Source organism: Vigna radiata, chromosome 5, assembly GCF_000741045.1.
Source record: "Vigna radiata var. radiata cultivar VC1973A chromosome 5, Vradiata_ver6, whole genome shotgun sequence".
NCBI lineage: Eukaryota > Viridiplantae > Streptophyta > Magnoliopsida > Fabales > Fabaceae > Vigna > Vigna radiata.
In genome coordinates, this window is record NC_028355.1 from 25,209,218 (window position 1) to 25,233,465 (window position 24,248).

A 24,248-nucleotide genomic window follows, 5' to 3' on the forward strand; every position below is an offset into this window, starting at 1 on the left:
TGAATTTAGGGTTTCTTAAATTGGGAATTGGGATTGAGATTCTATTTCTTCTACGTTGATTCAAGGCTTGAATTGGAGCTTTTGATCCTCTTTTCTGTTTTGCGATTCGAGAAAGTGAGGTCTTCAGTTTTGAAATTGGGTTTGGGGTTTTGCCTCTTCTTGTGTTAATCTGATTATAACCTCGATAATATATTTACATTCTTTATTCTTCGTTTCGTCTTACTTAAATTTTGCGGTAGTTCTTACATTAAAAATTAAAAATTCTATTTATATTATGCTTTTGCTTGATCAATAGCATATTTGTATTATTGTTTTTCTTTTGTATTTTATTGCACTTTTTAAATAAGACGAATATAGTTTGTACGAAGAAGTTCAACCAGAAGGAAATAATGTTTGTGGATTTATTACAATATAATATATTACATTTTCATTTATACTTTTTCTTAGGCTTATATGATTAACGATTATTTTTAAATGTGCTTATGTGGAAGATTAGTCATTTATTTTCATTAGCTCATAACTTATTGTTTGTTTTAGTGATCATTTTTAGATACACACATATGTGTTTAAAATTTAAAATATCAATAAAACTTAATAATAGTATTAAAAGGCAATTATTAGATCATTTTTAAGTATATTTTCTTCAAAATTTTCGTATTTTTTTATGACCCAATTAAAAAAACTATTGTATATATATATATATATATATATATATATATATATATATATATATATATATTGTTAAATCTAAATGAAAATTAAATAAAAAAAAACGGCAAAAGAAGATCTACCCGTGTGTTTGGACTAAAAAGTATAGGATCAGTATTCCTCTCATGATAGTTTCTTTTTCACTCTAAACTGAATTCAAATATTTAATTTCAAAAGTTAAATTTAAAGTAGTTTGATAATTGATAGATTTATATTGTTAATAAAACTATAATTCAATTAACATTTTAATAATATAGTATTCTGCTTTTAATGATTTATTTAAAAACGAAATATATAGTAAAACTTAGTTTGATTCTATGTTTTGATGTTTATACGTTGACATATTGAGTCGATTTGATCTAATGTATCATCAATCCATGGTCCAAAAAAACATTATTAAAATTTCACACTTATAAATGGCAAGCTAATTAAGAGGTTTAGTGAGTAGCAAGAATTTGAAAACGTTACCTTCTTAAAGGATGCATAACAAGCTTTTGAAGAGAATTAGAAAGAACCAAAATTCTTGAATTATCTATGTAGAACAGGTAATTACATTAATGAGGAAATATATCTATAATAAAGGACGATCGAGGGTTGCCACAAAGAATTTTGGACAATGTAGAAACCTGTGAAGGGAAAAAAAAATGGAACTACACCTGATCTGTTAGGATTTCTACACTACCCTCAGTTTCATGAATGAAAAGAAAAAAACAATTTCCACATCAATCAGTTTTGACCAAGTAGGAAATGTTAATGGTTTAACATCTACAATTACATTAGCAAAACTTAATTTGTTAGAACTGACTTGCTATCCCTTGTACTATCACTATTAGGCATAGTTGGAAGATGATGCCGGACAAACTTGTCCATATGCTGAACGAATATCACTCGAGATTTTATCTTTTTATTAGGTAAGCTAATTCAATGCATGGCATTGGCGCTGAAATTCTCATCAACGGGCAGATTTAGATCAGGAAGCACGAATGTAGATTCTTGGTTACCATTCTCTTGTGCTTTGGGAGAAGCATTTGCTGCACAAACAGGTGAAACGTCATGTGTGGCAGTGTTTCGGGAGACTGAATTAGCTGAATGACACTCTGACGTTGCAAACTGAGACGGGCCACTGACAGCTTTCCCACACACCTCAGAGGCCGCAGCAGTAGCAGCACTAGAGTTTTGCCGTGACACAAAATCAAGCTGTTAAAAAAGATCAACACTTTAGATTCTAATGCACCATATGTCAGATACGTTTGTTCGTCATTCAACAGACTTTAGTTACGGAAAGCAACAGTCATTCAAAGCTTATTATGTTAGGAGTGAACTAAGAATTAGCAATAAGGTTTTAGAAAGGAGTTTTACCTTCATTCTCTTTAAGCTTTCATTTGTGGTTCTATGTTTCTCAACAGTGAGACGCAAGGACGCCAGTTCCTGTTCCCAAATCCACACAATGTTGGTGAATAAACCATAACCAATTATATCTCCAAAGGTAAGGAATAAATAAAACTCACGTGAAGCGAAATTAAACTATTTATGAAAATAAACGCAAAATCTTACTTTTTTCAAACTTCTTCTTTCCTTCAACAACAAATCCTCCTCATCTTTTAGTTCAGCTAAGGTCTGCAGACACGACAAGCATTAGGTTTAAGCAGGCAACTGAAAACAGAAAGGAAGAAACACAAAGGGAGAAGAAAAGAAGTAAAACATGGGGTCATGGCGCTACTCCAATTGTGTTAGCTGTAAGAACTGGTTGAAATTATAACTAAACCACGAGCTAAAAAACAAAAGATATAAAATCATTAAATATAGATATTTTTTCAAGACATCTTAAACGGCAACAACCCATTGAGTCACGGTCTTTAATAAAGGAGGGGCGGAAAAAACAGAAAAAATTGAATTGTAAGTTAGAAACACATGAACTTATGCGATTTACTGACCATCTAGTCCTCACAGTTGTTGGATCAATCAAACTTTGCTTTAGTGTGTTTTCAATACTCCATTAGAACATGTAAACTAATTTGTCCTTCTATTCAATTAACAGCAATTCACCAACTGCTAAGGTCGTATAAGTTTAAGCAACGTTTATCAGCACAACTCATTGGTCCTCTCTCTCTCTCTCTCTCTCTCTCTCTCTCTCTCTCTCTCTCTAGTTTCTTAGGTCATATGAGAAAGACAAATTGTAAACACGCTCCATCCAAAAGTGGAGGGTAGAGGGAAGCTGAAAAACAGGGTGTGGGGAAAAAGGATGAAGAGAGAAAGCAATAGATATGATACAAAGATATAGTAGAAATGTAGAGAGAGATTGGGAGTGACCAGTACGAAAGTCAAAAGAATGCTTGTAAGGACACAATGAGAACACATTGGTATAGGGAAATCCGCTGCATAGATGCTGTCTACACAAGTTGGTGGTCTAGACCAATCAATAATAGACAAGTTGGGTAGTCTAGGTCTATATGATTATGTACCATAAAGTATAGTGTTGATGATTTGGTCTGCCCAACTTTCTCAAACATGGTCTACAAAAGTATTTATCTCGTCATAGATAGGCAACCATCCAGCGCCTCTTCTATCTAGCCTTGATTCATATTCTTACGATTCTTAAATAGCATACAGATATATATTCTTTCTTATCTCTTAAAATATCCCGATACACGCGCATCACGGTTCCTATAATTAAGTGTTCCTGAAAAGTTAAATTTATGAAACAGTCCAATTACTAGAATATTCGAGAATATAGACATCGAGTAAAAGGCTCATATTTACCTTTTTTCTTCTTGACTTTCTGGTAGTGGCCGTTTCACCGGGATTAGAAACCTGCAAAATACCAAATGTAAGAGAATTCAGGATCCAGAAAAATATGGATTTATAGAGCAAATTATTAAATTAATGAGATTGTTTTATTCCTTAAAACCACAATCTGTGTAATTAGCTGTTACGGTCTTTATTATTTTTTATGACACGAGAAGGAATACCCATTCACATCGACCTTCTTTTGGGAACCGATACTTTTAATGTGTGTAATAATAATGTGAAGAGAGAAAGAAAACCTGAAAAAAATAAAAAATGCATCTGAGAAGTAAGACTCAAGGTAGCATTAATTGAAGTGTACCATATTCTACTATGAGAACTTGCTATTTATACGTTACGGTCATAGTGCAGTGGCTCCGTACCATCACAGCGATACAGAAAGAACGACGTTGTTTTGGGATGGATGAAGAAGAGAGCTGGCTAGGATGTCCATCCAAAAACGAAGGGTTCCATGCCAAATAATTTAACTGTGTTTGAAAATGAAGGCAGTAGGCATTGACACAACCCACAGATTTGGTAACCATGTGGTCCCCTTCGATTTTCGAATGGGAGCTACCAAAATAGCTATAATCGTTTGTGGCATTTAACGCACCAGAATGCCAGCCCCTTTTATTTACTCTTTTTACTTTCCAAGTATTTATTTATTTATTTATTTTGGACCCCAAATTAAAAAAAAAAAAAAAAAAACACGAGATAGATACTCACACTGCTTAGTGCTTACCCCATTTCATTTATTTTCCTCACACGCTACACCACTCCCTCCCCAAAATATAAAATAACCACAGATTCTCACAATTCCAACACTGTCCCACCAAACAACAAAACTATTGAATAACTCTTCCCAATCAAAAACTCTGAAAAAAAATGGCATTTCTACTTTTGACTTTTGCCTTTTGCCTTTTGCCATTCACTATCTTATTATTTGACATGAACACAGAGGCTCGCCTTGTGTTCAAACATTGACGATGATGTCGTAACTGACATTTGTCATCCTTTATTTAACTCGCATGTGAAACGACGACGCACACCCATGGAGTGGGATTAGTTAAAAATAATTACTAGTATTATTAAAGCACGAAAGCGAAAGAGGAGAGAGAGTGTGTGTGTGTGCGCGGGTGCAGGAAAAGCATAAATGGAGCGACGACACAAATACAAGTTTCCCACCCAACCCTACCCTTTCGTAGCATCGTAATTATAAACACCAGAAAAAAATCGCACAACCAGTCAACCACCACCAAACATTATGCAGTGCCAACCACCACAACAGATGAAGAAGACGAAGAACAACAAGAAGAAGCAATTTCCCACGAAAACACGCCACCCGAAAAAACATGCTATTCCCACAATATTACGCAAATACCAATACCAATAAAATAAAATAAGATCAGTTGCAACTTCCATCTTATACGGGCGAAACACGCTGGAGATACGAAATTTGGTTCTGAAGGAAGGGCGTTTCCGTAATTTAAAAGGGAAAAGTGTGGAGGAAGAAAGAAGAGTCATCGAAGAAAAGCCATGCGTTGAATCAAAGTAGTAACTACTCTTGTTTCAAATTCACAACACCATAGTCCCCTCCAAGTCCAACGAACTTTCTAAGAAGGAAAAAGGAAAATCAAAATAACAGATGTACAATTCTAAATCTGGCGTAGATCAAATCCCGCCAATGGCATTTTCGTCCATTCGAGATTCCAAGAAAAACTGTCACACCACCATGCATACATACAAACATATAGCTACAGTTGCAGATAGCCTCGTAAAAAAAAAATAAACAGTTTGGCGCTGGCCGTTTAACTGACACGTGAGGGTCACGAGCGTGACGGAGAAGTGAAACACAAGATAGAAAGAGAAGGAGAAGAGAATGAACCTTAGATCTTGAGGTTTGGGGTAGACTGGTTGGGCGGCTGGACTCCTCGTAGCCGTCCAGGTTGCCGCCGCTTCCTGACGTGGCGCCGCTCCAGGAGAGCGGCGTGGTGGGGCTGGCTCTGGTGGAGTCCTGTTTTTTGTGAGACACGGCGGCGGCGTGTCTGCGTACGGATCTCGAGCGGCGCTGACGGACTGTCCAGTGGAGGTGAAGAGAGAGCGGCGGCGGGGGAAGAGGAGGAGTGTGGTGTAGGCGGAGGAGAAGGTTGACGACGAGGGAATCGTCGGCGACGGCGAGGTTGACCCAGTCGTCGTCGTGGCACATCTGGTGAGGTGGATTAGAAGAAAGAAGTGGGTGTGGTTGGAATGTTAAATAGGCAATAGTATGGAAAGAAAGAGAGAAAGAAAGAGGGTTATATGATTCTGCTATTCTGCATATCACCACTCCTCAGAAATATTAATATAATCAGAAATGGAAGAAAATTGAAGAAAGGGAAAGGCTTTCGTTGTGATTGCAATTGAAAATTGTCATAGAAGATGTTGCTGTGTGGATCATTCCTTGGGGTCCCACCTCAGTTTCACGTGTCAAACAAACCTCAAGTGTTCTTTTTTATCTTCTCTGCTCTTTTATTCCCATTTTTGGTGATTTCAAACAAAATATTAAAACATGGATGGATTCTTCAACCACCATATCCATGGCTCCATATCGTTTTCATATTCCTTCACCAATACCTTCGTCAAAACCAATTCTATAAATCTTACTCTAACTTAATTTCCACCTTCATTCAAAATCATTTACTTTATCATCACACTTTGTAATATCAATACTATCAAATTTTAAATCTTTAATTCACTTTATGCAATGTTGCCAAATATATTAAGCAATTTGGGTGAACTATATTAAAACACAAAATTTATTCATAGAAACTAGTGTGTGATTATAAACCCAGTGCTACATAGTGAGATATTTTAAATAAATAAATAAATTAGATGCAATGTGTATATATTTAATATAATTAAATATGCCTCGAAACATCAAAGAGGCTGGGATTTAACTAAATAATTTATATACCAATATACTAAACAAAATATATTCACATTTATATCTAACTATATATGGATCAAAATTGTCTTTAAAGATGATTTTTCTGTTGAGTTTATAATTTTTTTCTTCAAAACTCATTAAAAAAGTTAACCTAAAAAACATAAAATTATGGTGCTTTATTAGTCCAATGATGCCATTATTATATTAAATTAAGTATATAGTTTAGAATGTAATCGTGTTTTTGATGATACATTACATCTAATTAAAAAAGTGATTACATCTATAAAGTGTTGGTCCTTTGGAATGTTTCCTTTCTCAAGATAAGAATCTGAATGCAAATTTAATTTGAAAACCTATTTTTCTCTCTTTTATTATAATATACATACATACATATATATATATATATATATATATATATATATATATATATATATATATATATATATATATATATATATATATATGCTTATTCTTTTTTCTTGCAACTTTTTATCTTATTATTAAAACTGTTTGAAATTATATAATAATTTGTGTAATTTAGAATATATTTTGGATATATCATAACAAAATTATATTAATCATTTTTTAAATTATGAAGGTAGAAGAAAAAGAAAAATATGGGAGTGGAGAAAGAAGTAGCCCAAACCATGGATAGATAGCCCAAATAAAACCCAGTACAGTCCCAACCCAACCCACAATATATAGACTCATCAAACTCTGCGAATTCATTTAGTATTCATTGTTAAATATTTAATTAAATACTTTACACTTCTCAAATACTTTACTTTTAATACATAATTTTTTTTTCTCAACCGGTATTATTCATTAACATTTTGTTTTATTACTTTGGATTCTGTAAATCTAAATTTTGTTCTCTCTTTCTATTTATTCTATTGTTTCAAAACTTCATGATAACATAATGGTATTTTTTTAGGTATATTATTATGGGTAATGATATTCAGACAACATTTTTTTGACAACATTTGAACATTATCATATGTGTCATTGTCTGATTGGTCCAAAATTACTCCACAATCAATAATAATAATCATAAACACCACCATGGACCATTCACACAATGACACGTAAATGATGTTCAAATATTATCAAAAAAATGTTGTCTAAGTATCTTTATTCTATTATTATATAACAAGATGAAATTTACAGTACATATATAATAACAAGCAAGAGAGATCAGAAGTGCATGAAAAGTTTAAATAAATAAATTTATCATAAAAAAGTGTTAATGATTGTTTAATCTGTCATAAACTTAAACACGAGAATATAATATCAGATCAAAATTCAAATACAACATTGTATATGTTATTAATAGTTGTTTAATATTTAAAATTTGTCCTAAATATATGGATAAACCATTTATATGTAAATAAATGTTTTAGTTATTTTGCCTATGTTTTCCCGTTTTGATGGGATGGTTTTTTTATGATAAAGGTTCACGTGACGTATGTGACGTTATTGCAACATGCATTTTCCTCCAAAAAGTAATTATACATAATGCATTTCATGACTATAATTATGGCCAACTTTCTATTCTATTGTTCTTTAGTTTAACTGGATTTATTTGTTGTTTTCCCCCTTTCCTTCGGCAATGGGTGAGCTGTATTGTTTGGTGAAAATTACATGCCATCTTTCTGATATGGTCACATCCTGTTCCCAATTATTCTGTGAGTATGATTTCAACTTCTAAGTAAAAACAGTAGAAATAGCAGTTAAAATAAGAGTTATATTTCATTTCCAAATTCAGTAATCTAGTGTCTATATAAATGTGCATTAAGAATTGAAAGATACACACTCCACTACTGCTGATTAAGTAAACATAGAAATGGTAAGATTTAATTTCAATCTATTCAGAAATGACAAGGTATAATGTGTCTTTGAATATGCACTCTACTTTTATGACAAATTGCCAAACAGGGGGACCCTGAAGGAGTTAGAGAACAAGTGTATAATTTGAAAAAAGAAGAGATAAACAGGTAAAGAGAAGGCTTAGAACTTTATGTTCCAAAAGTTGGCAAAGCAAGCACCTTAGGAAAATCCTTGCATTAATTTTTGTTGGTGTAGCATAAATGGTGATGACCCACATGCAGGTTGTGCATCTCACAAACCCTGGGTGTCCCAATAACTTTTGAACTCTCCACACTCGCCTTTAGATAACTGCCACGTGATTTCAGGTTCCATGTTGCCCCCCACCTTCTCTCTTCTGTGAAATCTCTCATCATGCTTCATCAATCAGCAAATTAAAAATGGACTAGAAAGTGCTTTCTCGGTTTTCCTGAAAGAAGAACCTTTGTGGCTTTGTCCATTTCTGCACAGCCAAAACTCGTTTCAAAATTGAACAAGAAAAGAAAGAAGCTTCTCTTGACAACAAGTTATTCCATTCCACTCTCTCTCCTTCGACAAGGACACCCCAGATGAATCTTCTTGTTCTCTTCCTACCTATTTCGGTGCTTAGCATTTCTCTTTCATCGCCAATTCTTCATGCTGCATCTTTCATTTCTGTTTCTCAAAATGCACAAGCTGAGTCTCCAGGTACCATACCAACAACTTCTACGCTTATTTTTAACATTCATTTTTTAGTTTCTGCTCGCTCCGTGCTTGGTAGTGCCTTTTATGAGTTAGCATTGGCTCTAAACTCTACAAAATTCTTGAAACCCCAAACTACACAGCCCTACTGTACTGTTTCTACTTCCTATTTTCTGTTATCATGAATTTTCCTTGAATCGTGGTCGGGTGTGAACATTTTCTTGATATATATAAGCGTGGTTTCTGAAAAATGCAATTTTGAAAGTAAAAAAGTAATAAAACATTCATATTTTGGTGCTGAGTCCTTGGAAAACCATAACCTTTCACTGGCAGTCATAAATTCTGATAAAACAAAACTGTTTCCTCATTTTGCTCTTTAAGTATTCATTTTCTGGCTTTAACGATCTCCCGACCAACTTTTTCATATTATATTTTATTTTTTGAATTGTAATTCCCATCAACGTTTTCTTTGATTTGAATTTTTATGCAAGTTCGGTGTATCGGTTTTAAAAAAGCTCTGGGACCGGTTTTTCAAGTGTCCGCAACTGCAATCGTGTCTGCATTTGTCCGTAATTTTCGGCAATATCAAGAAACATGACGGAAACTGCAATTTAAAACCTTGAAATTGGTGCTTAATGAACTATTTTGCTGTCATACTTTGGAACAGGTATTCATGAGGTCAGAGCAGTGCACCATCAGAATTTGAATAAGAGAATTCTAACTGCATTAGTTTCTTGTTCTGGTCTTCTTGGTGGAGTCTTCCTAATCATACTTTATGTCTGGTTCCGTCGACATAAAACCTTAAAACTCTCCAGAAGTAAAAGCCAAGAAACCACTGGTATGACTAGTTTCTCTGGTGAAACTTTATTTGGGTCTTCTTTTTGTTTTTGTGCAGAGGTAATGCAAGCATAGAAAATTCCTTTTCCGCTCCTCATTCATTTATTTATTGAACTTGTAGAGGCTGCAAAAGGGGAGACTTTAAGCTCGGTTAATGCAAAACTTAACTACTCAAGGATGGCTGATAAGAAGAGTTCAGTTGCTATTTTTGACTATCAGCTGTTGGAGGCTGCCACGAACAGCTTTAGCACAAGCAGTATTATGAGAAAGAGTGGTTCTAGAATCATTTACAGAGCTAACTTTGATGAGCATTTCCAGGCAGCTGTGAAGAAAGCAGATAGTGACGCTGATAGAGAATTTGAGGTGATGGTCCTTTACAATTATACTTGAACATGTATTTCCTGGGATATGATATTTCTCTTTATTGAATTCGCCTTTAGCTGTTGCGCTAAATTGCAGAATGAAGTGAGTTGGTTGAGCAAGATGCGTCATCAGAATATCATAAAACTTATGGGTTATTGTGTTCATGGTCAATCGAGGTTTCTTGTTTATGAATTGATGGAGAACGGGTCTCTGGAAACTCAATTGCATGGTACATTTTTCATTAATGTTGATCAAGAAAAAGGGAAAAAGTTCATCTATTGGGAACTTAATGATCACATGTGGCTCATTGATATCAACAATTGTAGGTCCTAATCGAGGGGCATCTTTAACCTGGTATCTAAGGTTAAGAATTGCTGTTGATGTTGCCAGGTGAATTTAGGATCCCTTTTCTACTTAAAATTAATTAAGTATTCGTTGCCATTGTCTAATGCATATTTCGTCTTTTAGAGCATTAGAATATCTCCATGAACACTCCAATCCTCCCGTGGTTCATCGAGACTTACAATCTTCCAATGTTCTTCTGGATTCTAACTTTAATGCGAAGGTTAGATTGTTATTGACTTAATAATCTTACATGTTCTCAATTAGTTAATTATATTGTTCATTTTCCTTTCTGAGTTTTGTGATTCAGTTATCAGATTTTGGATTTGCTATGGTTTCTGGAATGCAACACAAGAACATGAAGATGTCAGGAACTTTAGGATACGTGGCCCCTGAGTACATATCACATGGTATGCCGGAATATTTATCATCACCAAAAGACATAACATAAACCTTGCTACACTGTTGCTTCATGCTCTCCCTGTTTGATCACTTCACTTTTCTTTCGCAAATCATTTCTTTCTAAGTTTTTATTTCATTCTTTTTATCTATTTCTCTAGTGACTGCTGCCATTGCTAGGTACTATAATAAATAAGTCCCACAATTGTGATTACCCTGAATGACAATCAGTGAATGGAGTTTTCTTATTTGGGGGAAATTTCTTTTATCCTTGTGCAAGTTGAGAAAGGAAAAGGACATAATCTACTTTTTCTTTTGTTGAAGTTTAGTAACTTACTATGTACAGTATTGTAAAGGAAAATAATCCAATTAAGAGGGATAGAGGAAGACAGGAAACCTAAAAGGCTATGTTTGGACTGACTGAAAGGGATGGAATGAAGTGAAATGAGGTGTAGTTGGATGGAGGGCATGGGGATGGTATTATCTATTCCATGATAGATTTCCAAACATAGGAATGGTACCTTTGTCCCGTTTCATTCTATTCCACTCCATTCCCCTCATGCATTTCATTCTTTTATATTCATCATTAGATATTGAAGCCTAGCCTTAAAAAACTTCAGTAAAACCCATTAAAAAATCTTGATATATTGTGTAATTTGCAAGTACTAGCTTACTTTGTGAGGGTAAAAGAGATATTAGTGAATTGAACCGTTTCCCCTTGTAATAGCTTTAAGCTGACTGAAAGTATGAAGCTTGATCTTTCCATTTTTCCATTTTCCTTCAAAATGAAAGTAACAAGAACCAGCTTTTCAGGTAAACTAACTGACAAGAGCGATGTCTATGCTTTTGGGGTTGTCCTTCTAGAACTCCTAACCGGAAGAAAACCCATGGAGAACATGACCTCAAACCAATATCAATCCCTTGTATCATGGGTATGTTTTCTCAGTGGAGAAATCTGAATGAAAACTCCAGTTCTGCAGTACTTGATGGTTAAAACTTTCACCTTGCAGGCCATGCCTCAGCTAACTGACAGATCGAAGCTTCCAAGTATTCTTGATCCTGTTATCAGAGACACAATGGATTTGAAGCACTTGTATCAGGTTCGTTGGGTAGAAGCACTTTTATCACAAGTTTTTCTGCTTAATGATAAATGCAACATCTTAAGTTCATGTTAGCATTCTACAGGTTGCTGCAGTTGCTGTACTCTGCGTGCAAGCAGAACCAAGTTATAGGCCACTCATAACAGACGTGCTGCACTCTCTCATCCCTTTGGTACCCGTTGAGCTTGGAGGGTCATTAAGAGTTACAGAATCCATCAGCTCAGAGAACTCTCATTGATATTGTATAATAGTTTTTTCATTTTTCAACTATTGTACCTGTGCACTTTTTAAACACTTTATTATTATAATTATTGTTATTAATATTACAAAGAGCCAAAGAGGAATATCCAAGTGTAATTATTTATGATTGCAATTTGATTCTTCTTTCACTCGTACCATATGAAACTCGAATATGTCTATTAAACGATGTGTTCTTATATGACATATATTGGACACTTACACGCGTATGACATACCACAGTGATATTACCATCTTTACAAGTTCTGAAAACATTCTATAAGATTAATTTGGTGGCTGTATAACCGAAAGACGCATTTGGACTTACAAATCATTAATCTTAGAAAGAAAACCAACACACCACGCAGACAAATGTATTTCTAACATTTAAACATGAAGTTTACGGTTAACAGGATACTAAGAAATTGGATATTGAAGCAGGGTCAAGTTGGCATTTTTGCTAACTAGAAACAATCTAATAAGAACACAGCACTGAAGTTTGTTTTCAAGTCAAACCCATGGAAAACAACTAGAAAGAGATGGAAAATAAGTCCAAGATTGGGTTCACTTTGTTTTTAATGTATACTAAATTTCTTGAAATTCACGATTCCTGTCATGAGTACTATAAATTATCCCGCACGCTTAATCACTGGTTTTGTTTTCATAGCAGAAATGAACACAGAAAATGTAAAATTCCTCCAACCATCTTCGTAAGAATCTCATGTTTCTTCGTAGTCATCAATTTCAAGGAGTTTAATCACTTACAAACAAAAATTTGCTTAGTCGGCTTAAGCATATGCCTTATAACTTCTAAATAGATACGATTAGAAAATTTACGATACTAATTTGGCGATGATTTTTATGACAGAAAATGGATGCATTGTCCTAGACAAACAGTCCCTCCAATCATTGAAACATTAAGATAACTTACAGTAGTGCTCAAATTATTCCTTGCAGAATCCACAACAAATACATAACGTACAGACCACTCATCATGATTCCGTGACCATAACTCATGTTAGCTTCTAATAAACTTCTTAATAAGAACTTACGTACTTTTCTACAATTCTACAAGTTATTTGAACTAATATTTTCAAATATTTAATTACATTGGCATAGAAGTTTTATTTTAATCACTTAATTTTCTTCACTTATAAGGGAGCATCTTGTGTAGAGTTCCTTTTCATGTCATCTTAGTAGGCATAAATGCAATCTTGGAAAAGAAAACAAGAGAAACATGAATGATACAGAAGATTCAATCTACTATGCCTCGATAGGAGACAATTTTAACGATACTACCAATGAAGGAAATCACTAACAGCCAAGGCAACATGTCTTGAAATTTTCCTTTTACCACTTCACCTTGATGAACTACTTAAATACTCTTCCTAATGAGTTTAGAATAGCTTCTCCCCCACCCCTTCCCGAACTCCCCAAACACAGGGAAACCATGCCATTTCCACGCCGGATTTCGGCAAAGAATCCAAAGACCACGCTTCTACATATTGTCCATCGTGGTGGTCATGTTGAGCTCCATGACAGACCAGTGACTGCAGCTGAGATTATGTGCCGCTATCCAAGATGTTGTGTAACATATCCAAATGTGTTCCAGCAACCATGGGCAGTTGTTGAACCAGATGCAAAGCTTGTGCTTGGACAAAAGTACTATGTAGTACCATTGAGCACAATAAGAAAGCTTCAAGGGCTATCTCCAAGGAGCTCTCCTTCTCCTGCTCATGAAACTGCAACCAGTTCTTCAGTTTATGAGATTAGAAACACACAATCCAGCAAAGAGGAAAAAGATGATGGTATGCCTTCCACTTGTTGTGTCTTCATGAATAAAAGCACTGCAAAGAAAACAAATAACTACAAAAATTCCAAAAATAAGAACCATGTTAGGAATGTGAGTATAAATGTTAATAATAATAATAATGATGATTGTTTATTGCATGATAATTGCTTTGTGAGCCTGCTTAATGGAGGCAGGACTAAAGCAACTGTTGGTGATATGACAAAAGAAACAAGAACATCATCAAACAGAACTCACCCTCGTAATGACAATACATTAACCAGAAGGAGGACACAAGATTTGACGGGAAAAGGGTTAAGAAGCTCTCCTAAGAATGTATGGTCTTCTTCTGATCATTGGCTACCGAGTTTAGAGAGTATCACCGAAGAATGAAATAGTAGAAGACTTGGCTGCTGATGATATCCAATAACCTACTTTCTATTTATTGGTTATACTTGAGGTAAAATAATGCTCCCTCAGCTGCGTCATCTGCTGCTTCTTTCTTTTTCCGATGAGGGGCACCATAGCACTCTAATGTGTTTCTTGATGCTTCTATGGTAATGATAACCTTGAAGGTGAACCTGAGATAAGCATCAACTAGTCACAGGATAACAGCAAGAAAATGTATAATGATATTTCCTTTAGTTTCATCATGTGTGACAAACAGAAGGATAGCAGCAAAAGAAATTTACTATCATAAAGGCCAATTGTTTGAAGTTTATTTCCGGATGACACATGATCAAGTAATTGAACAACTTTAGTGGCAATCAATGCAATCTTGTGACCAACAATGAGCTTTTTATATAAGATATTGCTACTTAAATTGTACAATTTAGAAGAGGATACAACACTAAGTCATCATAACAGAGAAAACTAAAGAATTATTCAGCAAGGCAAAAACATAACCAAATAAGATGTAGGTAGTACACATACATTCTCTCATGACTTGGGCCTTCCTCTTTGCAACATTCAAAGATTGGGGGTTTCCAATGATTTGCAGCACAGATTTCATACAAATTAGACCTTGCAGTTCCTTTCTTCATACCTAAATTCAAATTGATAGAAGAAACATCTTGGAAGAAAAAAATATGAATTAAAGAGAGAATAAGACATCATCCAACACTGGCAAACCAAAGTAAAAGACAGGAAAAAATTTTAATGGAGTAAATCAAGAATTCAATGGTTCTCCACTAACAACTTGAAGACCTAGCACACTATAATGATTAGAGACAATCAAGAACAATTTTGAGAAAGCACAAAAGATAGGCAATTTATGTGACTCAGAAAGAGCATCAAAATGAAAGAGAAATCATCCCCATACTTCAACAAAAAAAAAAAAAAACAAATAAAGCAAAAGCAAGAACAAAGGCAACTGTAATACCAACCTTCTTGTGTCTGAGACGGAGTTGTTGAGGTGCCACAAGACTCACTCTTTTCGTTAGATGAAGTTGAAGAAGCTCCCTCATCTGCAATTTTCGTCATTTCCAATGAGGGTTCTTTGACAATGTCTTTATCAGAAGCACGAAACTTTCTCAGACTAGGTTTTCGCTTTACAGCTTTAACAGCAGTTCTGCTACAAGAACTGTTGTTCATCTTATTCTGCAAAAGAGAGGGCAAGAAAAATTTTCTTTCAAAAGATAAAAAAAGAGACAAATTTTACGCGAACCCAATTGTAAAAAAACAGAAAGGAAAATAAGAAAATAGACAACCTTTGAATTAGAGGAAGGACTTGTGATTTGAAAGGGATCGATTGGAGGAAGGTTTTTGAGATTAACAGCAAGTTTTGGGGTGTGAGAGAAATTGTTTTCCATGCTTATTTGTCTTCTCCTATTCAATAAACTTTGGCAGTTTGTGAGAAGATATAATGAAGAAGATTGAAGGGACCGAAAATGAAAGTTATGAAGGAAGCAGAACACCAATCTTGTTGTTTCTCACTGAATCTTTCTTCTCATGTAAATGCAAATACAATTCAATGAATGAGTTAGATTTACTTTTATAAACTCTTTGAAAACTAAGTTGTTTGTCCATTGAATAAAAGCCCTCGGTTGAGTACATTTTAATAGAATCTTTTTCTGTGTAAAGTACAAACATACCAGAAGATAGAAGAGATACAATTATCTATGTGAAATTCTATTCATGAAAAAAAAAATTAAAAAACTGTGTAAATTTAACCAAAGATAAGATAATGTTAGAAGAGGATTACAAATATAACAGCATAAGACAAGAGGATGATTTATTTATAAAAGTCCTTACTCTCCTGCTATAATTTTTTGGGCATAATTATAGTAAATTTGTTGAGATTTTGAATTCTTTTTTATTAAACACACTTTGTTAAATAGTAATAGATTATATAATGTTTACCTAAAATTTAATATTATAATTGAAATCATATTTATACTATACTGATTCTAAGTTTTCCTTTTTATTTTCTTATTGATTTTTCTCATAACTTAACTCCTAATCAAAACATATATAAGAAGATTTTAACCCAAATATAGTGAAAACATATAACTTATTTTATTTAATCATAGTGAAAACATTGATGTGTGTGGGCCCACTTTTTTACAATAATAAAAATTATGTAATTGAATAATAATTATTGAAATAAAAAACATTTTTAAACTTAAACTGTAAGGAAATATATACAGTTGTATTTTATTAATTTTACTATTATTATTATATAATAAGAGCAGTTTTATTTTAAATTAATTTAAAGTAAAATAGCTAAAACAGTATACATACAAAAGAAAAAAATTATATATAATTTTAATATATTTATTCTTATTTATATTTAATATGAAATTTAATATATATATATATATATATATATATATATATATATATATATATATACACACATTCCTCTATAAATATAAAATGGTTAATTTGATTCTTAAGAGTGAATAAGTTTCAATTTAGTGGTGAAATTGAATTAAGTTGAGTTAAGGTTTCTAAAATAAATATAATATTTACTTAAAAATTATCATCAGACTGTAGTTTAGTTTGTAGCTATAATTATTAAAACACAATTTAGTATGTATACATAAAAACTAAATTGTATTTTAATACAATATGCTAATACTTGCTCAAAAGAAAAAGAGACAAGTTTTCCTATAAACAACTTTTTATTTATTAAATATCATTGAAAAAATATGCACCAAAATGTAACACAAAAATTAATAATAGAACAAATTTTAAAGTATGATATATGTTTTAAGTTTGAATGTTGGTGAAGTTTTTTAGTAAAACACCCTTCATAGTTAAGAAGGCAGAATAGGCTAAATATTTTATTAATCTCCTATTCCATAGAAGTTTGTTCTAATCATTTGCTACTCTAGGTGGTTGAATTGACCTGTTTCAAAACCTGTGTAAATTAATTTTAACATTTTATTATCACGTATAACAATATTTTAAAGTATAAATTCAAATTAAAAGTTAACTTTAGAGTATAATGTAATGAAACTGCATATTATAATATAATTACAAGTAAATATAACTTTTCTAAAAAATAATTTAAGCAAGTTGTACAGTAAAATTTAAATTTATAAAATACAAAAATTTATAAAATTAAATTTTAAACAATTTTTATTTATTAATGTTTTTCTTACTAATAATTTAATTTTATTAATTTGATTTAAAAAAATATAAAAACAAAAATCAGTGCTATCAACAGTTAGATACCATGTATTCATTCATATGTATTTTGTTAACAAATTAACACACTTATACTCATTAAAAATATTTGATTACAACATTTGTCGATCATAGGTTGAAATATTACAATTTAAATGTCATGTTTTATAAATTACCTGTATTTATTTTCCTTGTGTATTTATATTTGCGGCGCGCTTTCAACCGGGAATTCGTTGGTGTCGTTGTTCTCGGCCGTGTTGGATTTCTTCCTTCAATATCCAATCAAGCTGTTCTTCTTTCAGTTCATTGTGGTTGTCACGGCCATTGCTACCAATATCAATCTTCCTTCTTTTTATGGGGCTCTCCTTCTTCTTCCTTTCCAAATCGCGAATCCATGATGCAGCAGTCGTGCCACTGCTACTAGAGGACCCAATCGCGACCCATCATGACCACCAACAGTTGATTCTTTTGGGGCTCCTTCTCTGCAGCAACTCCATCTCCATCTTTCCTTCATTTTCTGTTCTTTTTGTAATTTGGTGCTTTGTTGATGAAACTGGATTGCACTGCTCTATTTGATTTGTACTGCATTGAAATTGTTTTGTGCAGAGTGGAAGTGGAGAGTGGGTTAGGATTGAGAATGCCATTTTTGGTTGGTGATTTGGTGCAGGTAGAAGATGAAAATGACGATGAAGGATGGTTCTGTGAGGTGTTGGAGATTGAAGGTGAAAATGGAAGGTAACTGAACTTTGTTTTTGTAATGGTAAAGAAGAAAATAAATGAAAAAGAAAAAGATGATGAAATGCCGCAGAAGAAGTTTCAATGGAGATGATGAGAGAAGGGAATCCCTTTAAGAGGAAAAAGATTAGGGATTCAAATGGGACATTTCATTGATAATTATTTAACTTTAAAAAAAAAAAATTTAAACCTAATTATTTTTAACCAATCAAATTACATTATTTTACAAATTCCTAACATAATATTGTCAAATGAATGGATTTTACATATTGACGTGTCAAACTACATGTATTCTATGACTTTTATTGAATTTCACAGCAAACAAAATTTCACAACAAATAAACTTTATGAATAATATCTTTTTAATTCATTATATTTTATTTCTATATTGTTCTTTTTTAAGGTTTGAAATGTTCCATTTTTTTCTGTCAATATATATATATATATATATATATATATATATATTTAAAATTATTATACTAGTTTTTAGAATACTTACATCTTATTTATATTAGCCTCGCTTGACTTAAAAAAAATTGACTTGAATAACTTTATAAAAATTATCAGTTGACAACAAAGTTTATATATATATATTTTAGTTTTTTAAATAATGTATTGGATTATTTTTTCTTTTTTTGGAAGTTTCCTAAGAAGAGTTCCTTTCTGGGAATCTAGTAAGTGATGAAGACAGAAAGTGAAGACACAAAATCTTCTTTCATTCATTGAGTATGAAATAAGAAAACAATGCTAGAGCTAAGGTAAATTACAATGATATATAACTTGAGCAAAACACTGCTTCCAATCATGGATTGTGCTGCACAATCTCAAATCATTGGATTATTCTATCAGCCCTTGCGTTCTTCAGAATCCAAATAAGATTCGAGACGAAAAGGGCAATATAATAAATTGTCTATTTCTCTTCTATTTTATTTTCTAAATCTCTATGTCGTGTGGGTTCCGACAGCATCTGATGATCACACTGTGTAGTGCTGCTGGATTGTCTCAATGTCAAGTCCTTTGAGCTTCACAACAGACTCAACATGACCCTTTAGAGTGTGAAGCTCCCTTAGCCTTGCCACCTCAGCCCTTTTCTTGGCCTGTTCTGCAAGTTCCGACAGCTCCCTGTAGTTGTTTTTCTCATTCAACATCTCATCAGTTTCAGGTGGGTTCAAGCCATGCAATGTGCGCTGAGCTGCAGCCCACTGTGCTTCTCTTTCTCCCTTTCCATAATCGTTCTTTGAGGTGAAAGCAACCTGCATCATACAAAACAATGTCAGAGGTTACTCACTTTAAAATATTCAAAACATTGAGGACACTCATTCATGTTACCTACCCTATTATCTGTGATATTGTTCCAAGCCTTTCCAGTTAGTCCATATCGGATGATGAACTTGAGAATATCCATGGGAACATAGAAAACGATGCTGTAGAGCCAAATCACACCAGCCCAACCCCATCCAATGCCTTTTATCTTTGCAAATCCCCAGTTTGCATACACAGCTATGAGTGTGGCAATCTACAAACACACAAATATCACAACTCCTTTTTTGTTTATATACAGTGACTCAGCCATAAGAACACATGCATTTGATACTCACCAGCTGTGCTGAAAGAAAAGCAAAGACAAGAAGCAGGCCAGGGCGTTCAACGTAAGACCAGCTCCTCGAGCGTGTCACAAAGATGAGTGCTTGACTTACAATGCTCACTTGAAGATAAACAGCTGCCGTGAGCTCGCCGTGGTCTTCCCTGATGGATCTCACTCCGAATTTGTCCTGCCATTGGTTTTCAACCAATAGAGGTTGAGAAAGATTAAAGAAAGGATTTTGCAATAAATGTTTCATAGTTTAAAAAGGTTACCGAGAAAAAGTTGGATGCATGAGCAGCCCAGAAGAAGACAACAGTCATGACAGCTAGGTAGGCACCGAGAACAATGCCGGTGATAAAAATCTCTCTCAACTTCCAGGAATCTGGCATTGGAGATGGCTTCACCCTGTCTTTGGAAATGGTCATGATGGTTCCATCATTCAGAATGGCAATGATCAAAACCATGAAGGGTGAGAAGTCAAACTTCCATATCAGAGCAAGCAGCATAAAGCCTAACACCACTCGGATGGTGATAGAAACAGCATATATGGTGTAATTCTTCATCCTTTGGAAGATGGCTCTGCTTGTCAACACAGCACTCACGATCACACTCAAGCCAGGCTCCGTGAGAACTATGTCAGATGCACTTCGAGCTGCGTCAGTTGCATCGGCAACAGCGATTCCAATATCTGCTCTTTTGAGTGCAGGAGCATCGTTCACACCATCTCCTGTCATCCCACATATGTGTTTCCTGTCCTGGAGTCTCTTCACTATCTCGTACTTGTGCTCTGCACATTTGAAATGTCGCCACAGTCAACTCAGACACGGATCAAAATGAATGAAAATTGAAGTTTTAATTAACGAGCAAAGGCGTGATGATTTACCAGGGAAGACACCGGCAAAGCCATCAGCTTTCTCAATAAGTTCATCAATGGGAAGTGCAGACATGGACTCATCCTTATTCTGACCCAGGAGTGATGAAGAAGGATACATGTTGCTTCCCATGCCAAGTCTGCGACCAGTTTCCTTGCCGATAGCTAGCTGATCACCTGTAATCATCTTAACGTTAACTCCCAGATGGAGAGCGCGCCTTATAGTCTCAGCACTGTCATGCCTTGGTGGGTCAAAAAGTGGTAACAGACCCACGAACTGCCATGGTCCTCCGGCACTCTCCTTTGTCTTTTCTGGCACTTCTTGTTTTGCGACAGCAAGTGAACGAAGACCGCGATCAGCAAATTTTCCAATGATGGATAAAGCCTTCTTCTTCACGTCTTCCCGAAGGTTGCAGAGCTCGATAATCTGACAATGCAAGCACAGGTTGGTTAATTTACATGTAACTATGAAATATATTAGATTCGTTCAGTGTTTTTCACTGATTACCTGTTCTGGTGCACCCTTGCTTACTCGGTACCAGTTACCTTCACTGTCTATGTACGTTATGGCAGTGCGCTTGTCCACTGGGTTAAATGGAAGAAAATGCACCTCTGTAATGCCATCTCTAGCCTGCACCAAACAGAACAAGTTTGTTGTCATTATATCTCTTTTGGTTTGTTCTTTTAGAATCTTGCTTAATTTTGTGGAATGAGGATCGTTACACACCTCTTTTGGATCACCCAACATTCCAACTATGCAAGTATCAATAGCATCCTGGTTTTCCACCCTGGAGGCCCTAGCTCCAAGCAAAATCACTGTATCCTTGTCAGCATCTCTTGAGAAAACCTGTATACATGAGAAATAGGTTTTGAAGAGTTACAAAACAATGATTTTCTCCAAATAATAGAGCCTTTTCTTTCATCTTCTCAATTACCTCAATCAAAGACTTGTCTACAGTGAGCTTGTTAAGTGTTAGAGTGCCAGTTTTGTCACTGCAGAGAACATCCATCCCAGCCATCTCCTCAATGGCTGTCATCCTCTTGGTGATAGCACCTTGCTCAGAGAGTCTGTGGGAACCAATTGCCATTGTTACTGACAAGACTGTAGGCATGGCAATGGGAATCCCTCCAATGAGAAGGACCAAGAGGTTGTTGATTCCACTCCTGTACTTGCGGTGCTGAATTGGATACATAACCACAATTTCAATGATCATCCCCACAGCAATTGAGCAAATGCAGAAATTTCCAATGGCCGTCAACACCTGATCATTACCATGCAAAGTGACATGCGTTATGAAGTTGCATAATAAAGAGTTTACAACAGACAGGAACAGACAGTGGAAAAGATTGTACCTTTTGGAAATGGCCAACTTGGTTAGTGCTGTCGACTAGGTGAGCAGCCTTACCGAAGAAGGTATGAACCCCAGTAGCGATTACAACTGCTTCAATCTCTCCTTGTTTTACCGTGGAGCCAGAGAAGACTTCATCACCGGGGTTCCTAGTAACAGGTAATGACTCACCCGTGAGTGCAGATTGATCAATCTTGAGGGAATCTCCTTCCAAGAGACGAGCATCAGCTGGGATGATATCTCCCAGTTTGATGCTGATTATATCTCCCGGTACAAGTATGCTAGCGTCCACTTCAGACCACTTTCCATCTCTGACAACCTTGGCTTTGGGAGCAAGGCCTGCCATGAGTGCTGCTGCAGCATTGCCGGCGTTGTTTTCTTCAATGAAACTGATGGTTGAGTTGATAAAGAGCAACACCACGATTCCAACAAAGTCTTGCCAGTCTGGGGGCTCACCCCCACCATTTGCCAATGCAATGGCCATGATGGCAGCGGCTTCCATGACCCACGAGAGAGGGTTCCACATAAAACCCAAGAATTTAAGGAGTTTGCTTTCCTGATAGATGAAAGAAACATAATACGTTATGGAGAAGGAAATCAAAGAAAGAAAAAATAATGAATGAATGAGTTGATGATTGCCTCCTTTTCTTCCAACTTGTTGGGTCCAAAAACTTGCAACCTCTTTTGGCCTTCCTCATTGGTGAGACCTTCCTTAGTACAATTCAGTTCGCGGAACACTTCATCGACAGGAATCCGCTCCTGCAAAAACACAAAAACATGTTGCATTACAATAACATAAAAATCTGAGAATACAAGGAGAAGAAGACACTAACGAGATCCACTGCCTCGTTCTTGATGTCTTCGAGACCTCCCATGTTATTCTTATTTTTAAGTTAAAGAGAGAAAGAAGATGGTTGCTTGAGAAAAAAAAAGTGTGACAGATGATTATATATACAAAAGGAAATGCTAACTATTTTGGTTTATTGGCAGTGTGTGAGTCAGAGTTTCTCTCTGTACACTAATTCTAAAATCACTCCTTCCCAATCATTCACAAACAAACTTGCTCTCTTTTCTTTCTTTTCTTTCTTTTCATAACTAACTAAACTAAAAAACGAGCCAAGCACCGAGCCTCGTGGCGTTCCCTTTGACCCCGCTCATGCACTCCCACGTGCCACCCAATCTCATCGTTATTACTACCACCTGTCTTCATGCACCCAGGACACAGGCCCAATCCGATTATATACAAACCCAGCCCAAAACACTTCGACTAACTTCTACGGCCCAACTAACCTTTCTCTCCCTGTTTCTCATATCACATCCACCCACTCACTGTACAATGATAATTTCTCAAAGACAATAATAGAGTTCAGATTCGTCTTTTCCTTTTTAATTTTGTATTAAGGACATGTAAAGGAAGAATACAAATACTTTTGCACGTTAAATTTTTTATAATAATTTGATACTATTATTTAATCTTTTTTTTTTCCTGTAAATACAAAAGTTCATTTTTAGTATGATTATTTTACCGAATGAATGTAATATGTGTGAAAGTATTCACTTTTTTTTTTTTCTTAATTGAAAGAAAAGTATACATGAGAATTGGTTGAATCTAGTCAAGAAGTAAAAAGCGTCAGGAGTAATTTTTGTTTTAGACTTATATTAAATCAATTTTTTCCTGATTTTAATTAAAATGACTGCAAACTTTTTTGATTCCGGTTGTACTTGTGGCTTCACAGATTTAACCATAATAGTTTCAATTTGTCAGTATCAGGTAGGTTATTCCAAGAAGAGTTCCCTTATTTTTGTATGATTCTGGCTACATCGATTGAAGACCTATTGCTTAGCATCTTAACTAGGTTAGACCGAGACGTGACCATGATTTATGGTATCCTTCAATTTGGGGAAGAGAAGAGGAACTTGTTAAGGTTAAAAATCTAATCAAAGAGACTATGATTCAGCTACACCGAATTATAGTTTTTATAGTCATGTCATTAAGATTATCTTTTAAACGGTTGTGGAAGACAAAATCAATTCCCAGATGGATGA

The 24,248-nt window shown here is 34.7% G+C and overlaps 4 protein-coding genes across 7 annotated transcripts; 1 reads left to right on the plus strand and 3 right to left on the minus strand.

Annotated features, from left to right (window-relative positions):
- Positions 1-1,219: 1,219 nt before the first annotated feature.
- LOC106762886 lies at positions 1,220-6,047 on the minus strand. Its single transcript, XM_014646998.2, has 5 exons — positions 5,378-6,047; positions 3,469-3,519; positions 2,263-2,325; positions 2,068-2,136; positions 1,220-1,905 (listed from the first exon to the last, which is right to left on the minus strand). The coding sequence occupies exons 1-5, from the start codon at positions 5,696-5,698 to the stop codon at positions 1,630-1,632; spliced, it is 780 nt and encodes a 259-aa protein (XP_014502484.1). The 5' UTR covers positions 5,699-6,047; the 3' UTR covers positions 1,220-1,629.
- A 1,857-nt stretch (positions 6,048-7,904) lies between these two features.
- LOC106761276 (probable receptor-like protein kinase At1g80640) lies at positions 7,905-12,347 on the plus strand. 3 transcript variants are annotated; one of them, XM_014644812.2, is made up of 12 exons: positions 7,905-8,103; positions 8,354-8,526; positions 8,611-8,968; positions 9,630-9,800; positions 9,921-10,162; positions 10,259-10,391; positions 10,489-10,552; positions 10,631-10,727; positions 10,815-10,914; positions 11,717-11,835; positions 11,914-12,003; positions 12,089-12,347. In XM_014644812.2, the coding sequence occupies exons 3-12, from the start codon at positions 8,851-8,853 to the stop codon at positions 12,239-12,241; spliced, it is 1,287 nt and encodes a 428-aa protein (XP_014500298.1). In that variant the 5' UTR covers positions 7,905-8,103; positions 8,354-8,526; positions 8,611-8,850; the 3' UTR covers positions 12,242-12,347. The 3 variants fall into 3 exon arrangements, with proteins under 3 accessions (XP_014500298.1, XP_014500297.1, XP_022636890.1); XM_014644811.2 differs by having other exon boundaries at positions 8,354-8,412; positions 8,527-8,968; XM_022781169.1 differs by having other exon boundaries at positions 8,354-8,412.
- Positions 12,348-13,318: 971 nt separating this feature from the next.
- LOC106760995 (ribonuclease 3-like protein 1) lies at positions 13,319-16,057 on the minus strand. 2 transcript variants are annotated; one of them, XM_014644459.2, is made up of 5 exons: positions 15,739-16,057; positions 15,415-15,628; positions 14,963-15,074; positions 14,288-14,610; positions 13,319-14,106 (listed from the first exon to the last, which is right to left on the minus strand). In XM_014644459.2, exons 1-4 carry the CDS (start codon positions 15,838-15,840, stop codon positions 14,472-14,474), a joined length of 567 nt encoding a protein of 188 aa, XP_014499945.1. In that variant the 5' UTR covers positions 15,841-16,057; the 3' UTR covers positions 13,319-14,106; positions 14,288-14,471. The 2 variants fall into 2 exon arrangements, with proteins under 2 accessions (XP_014499945.1, XP_014499944.1); XM_014644458.2 differs by having other exon boundaries at positions 14,963-15,101; positions 15,739-16,056.
- Positions 16,058-19,185: 3,128 nt separating this feature from the next.
- On the minus strand, positions 19,186-23,554 carry LOC106760759 (ATPase 9, plasma membrane-type). Its single transcript, XM_014644178.2, has 11 exons — positions 23,036-23,554; positions 22,842-22,961; positions 22,207-22,758; positions 21,789-22,115; positions 21,581-21,700; positions 21,362-21,484; positions 20,866-21,280; positions 20,255-20,769; positions 19,996-20,169; positions 19,731-19,913; positions 19,186-19,650 (listed from the first exon to the last, which is right to left on the minus strand). The coding sequence occupies exons 1-11, from the start codon at positions 23,075-23,077 to the stop codon at positions 19,372-19,374; spliced, it is 2,850 nt and encodes a 949-aa protein (XP_014499664.1). The 5' UTR covers positions 23,078-23,554; the 3' UTR covers positions 19,186-19,371.
- Positions 23,555-24,248: the final 694 nt, after the last annotated feature.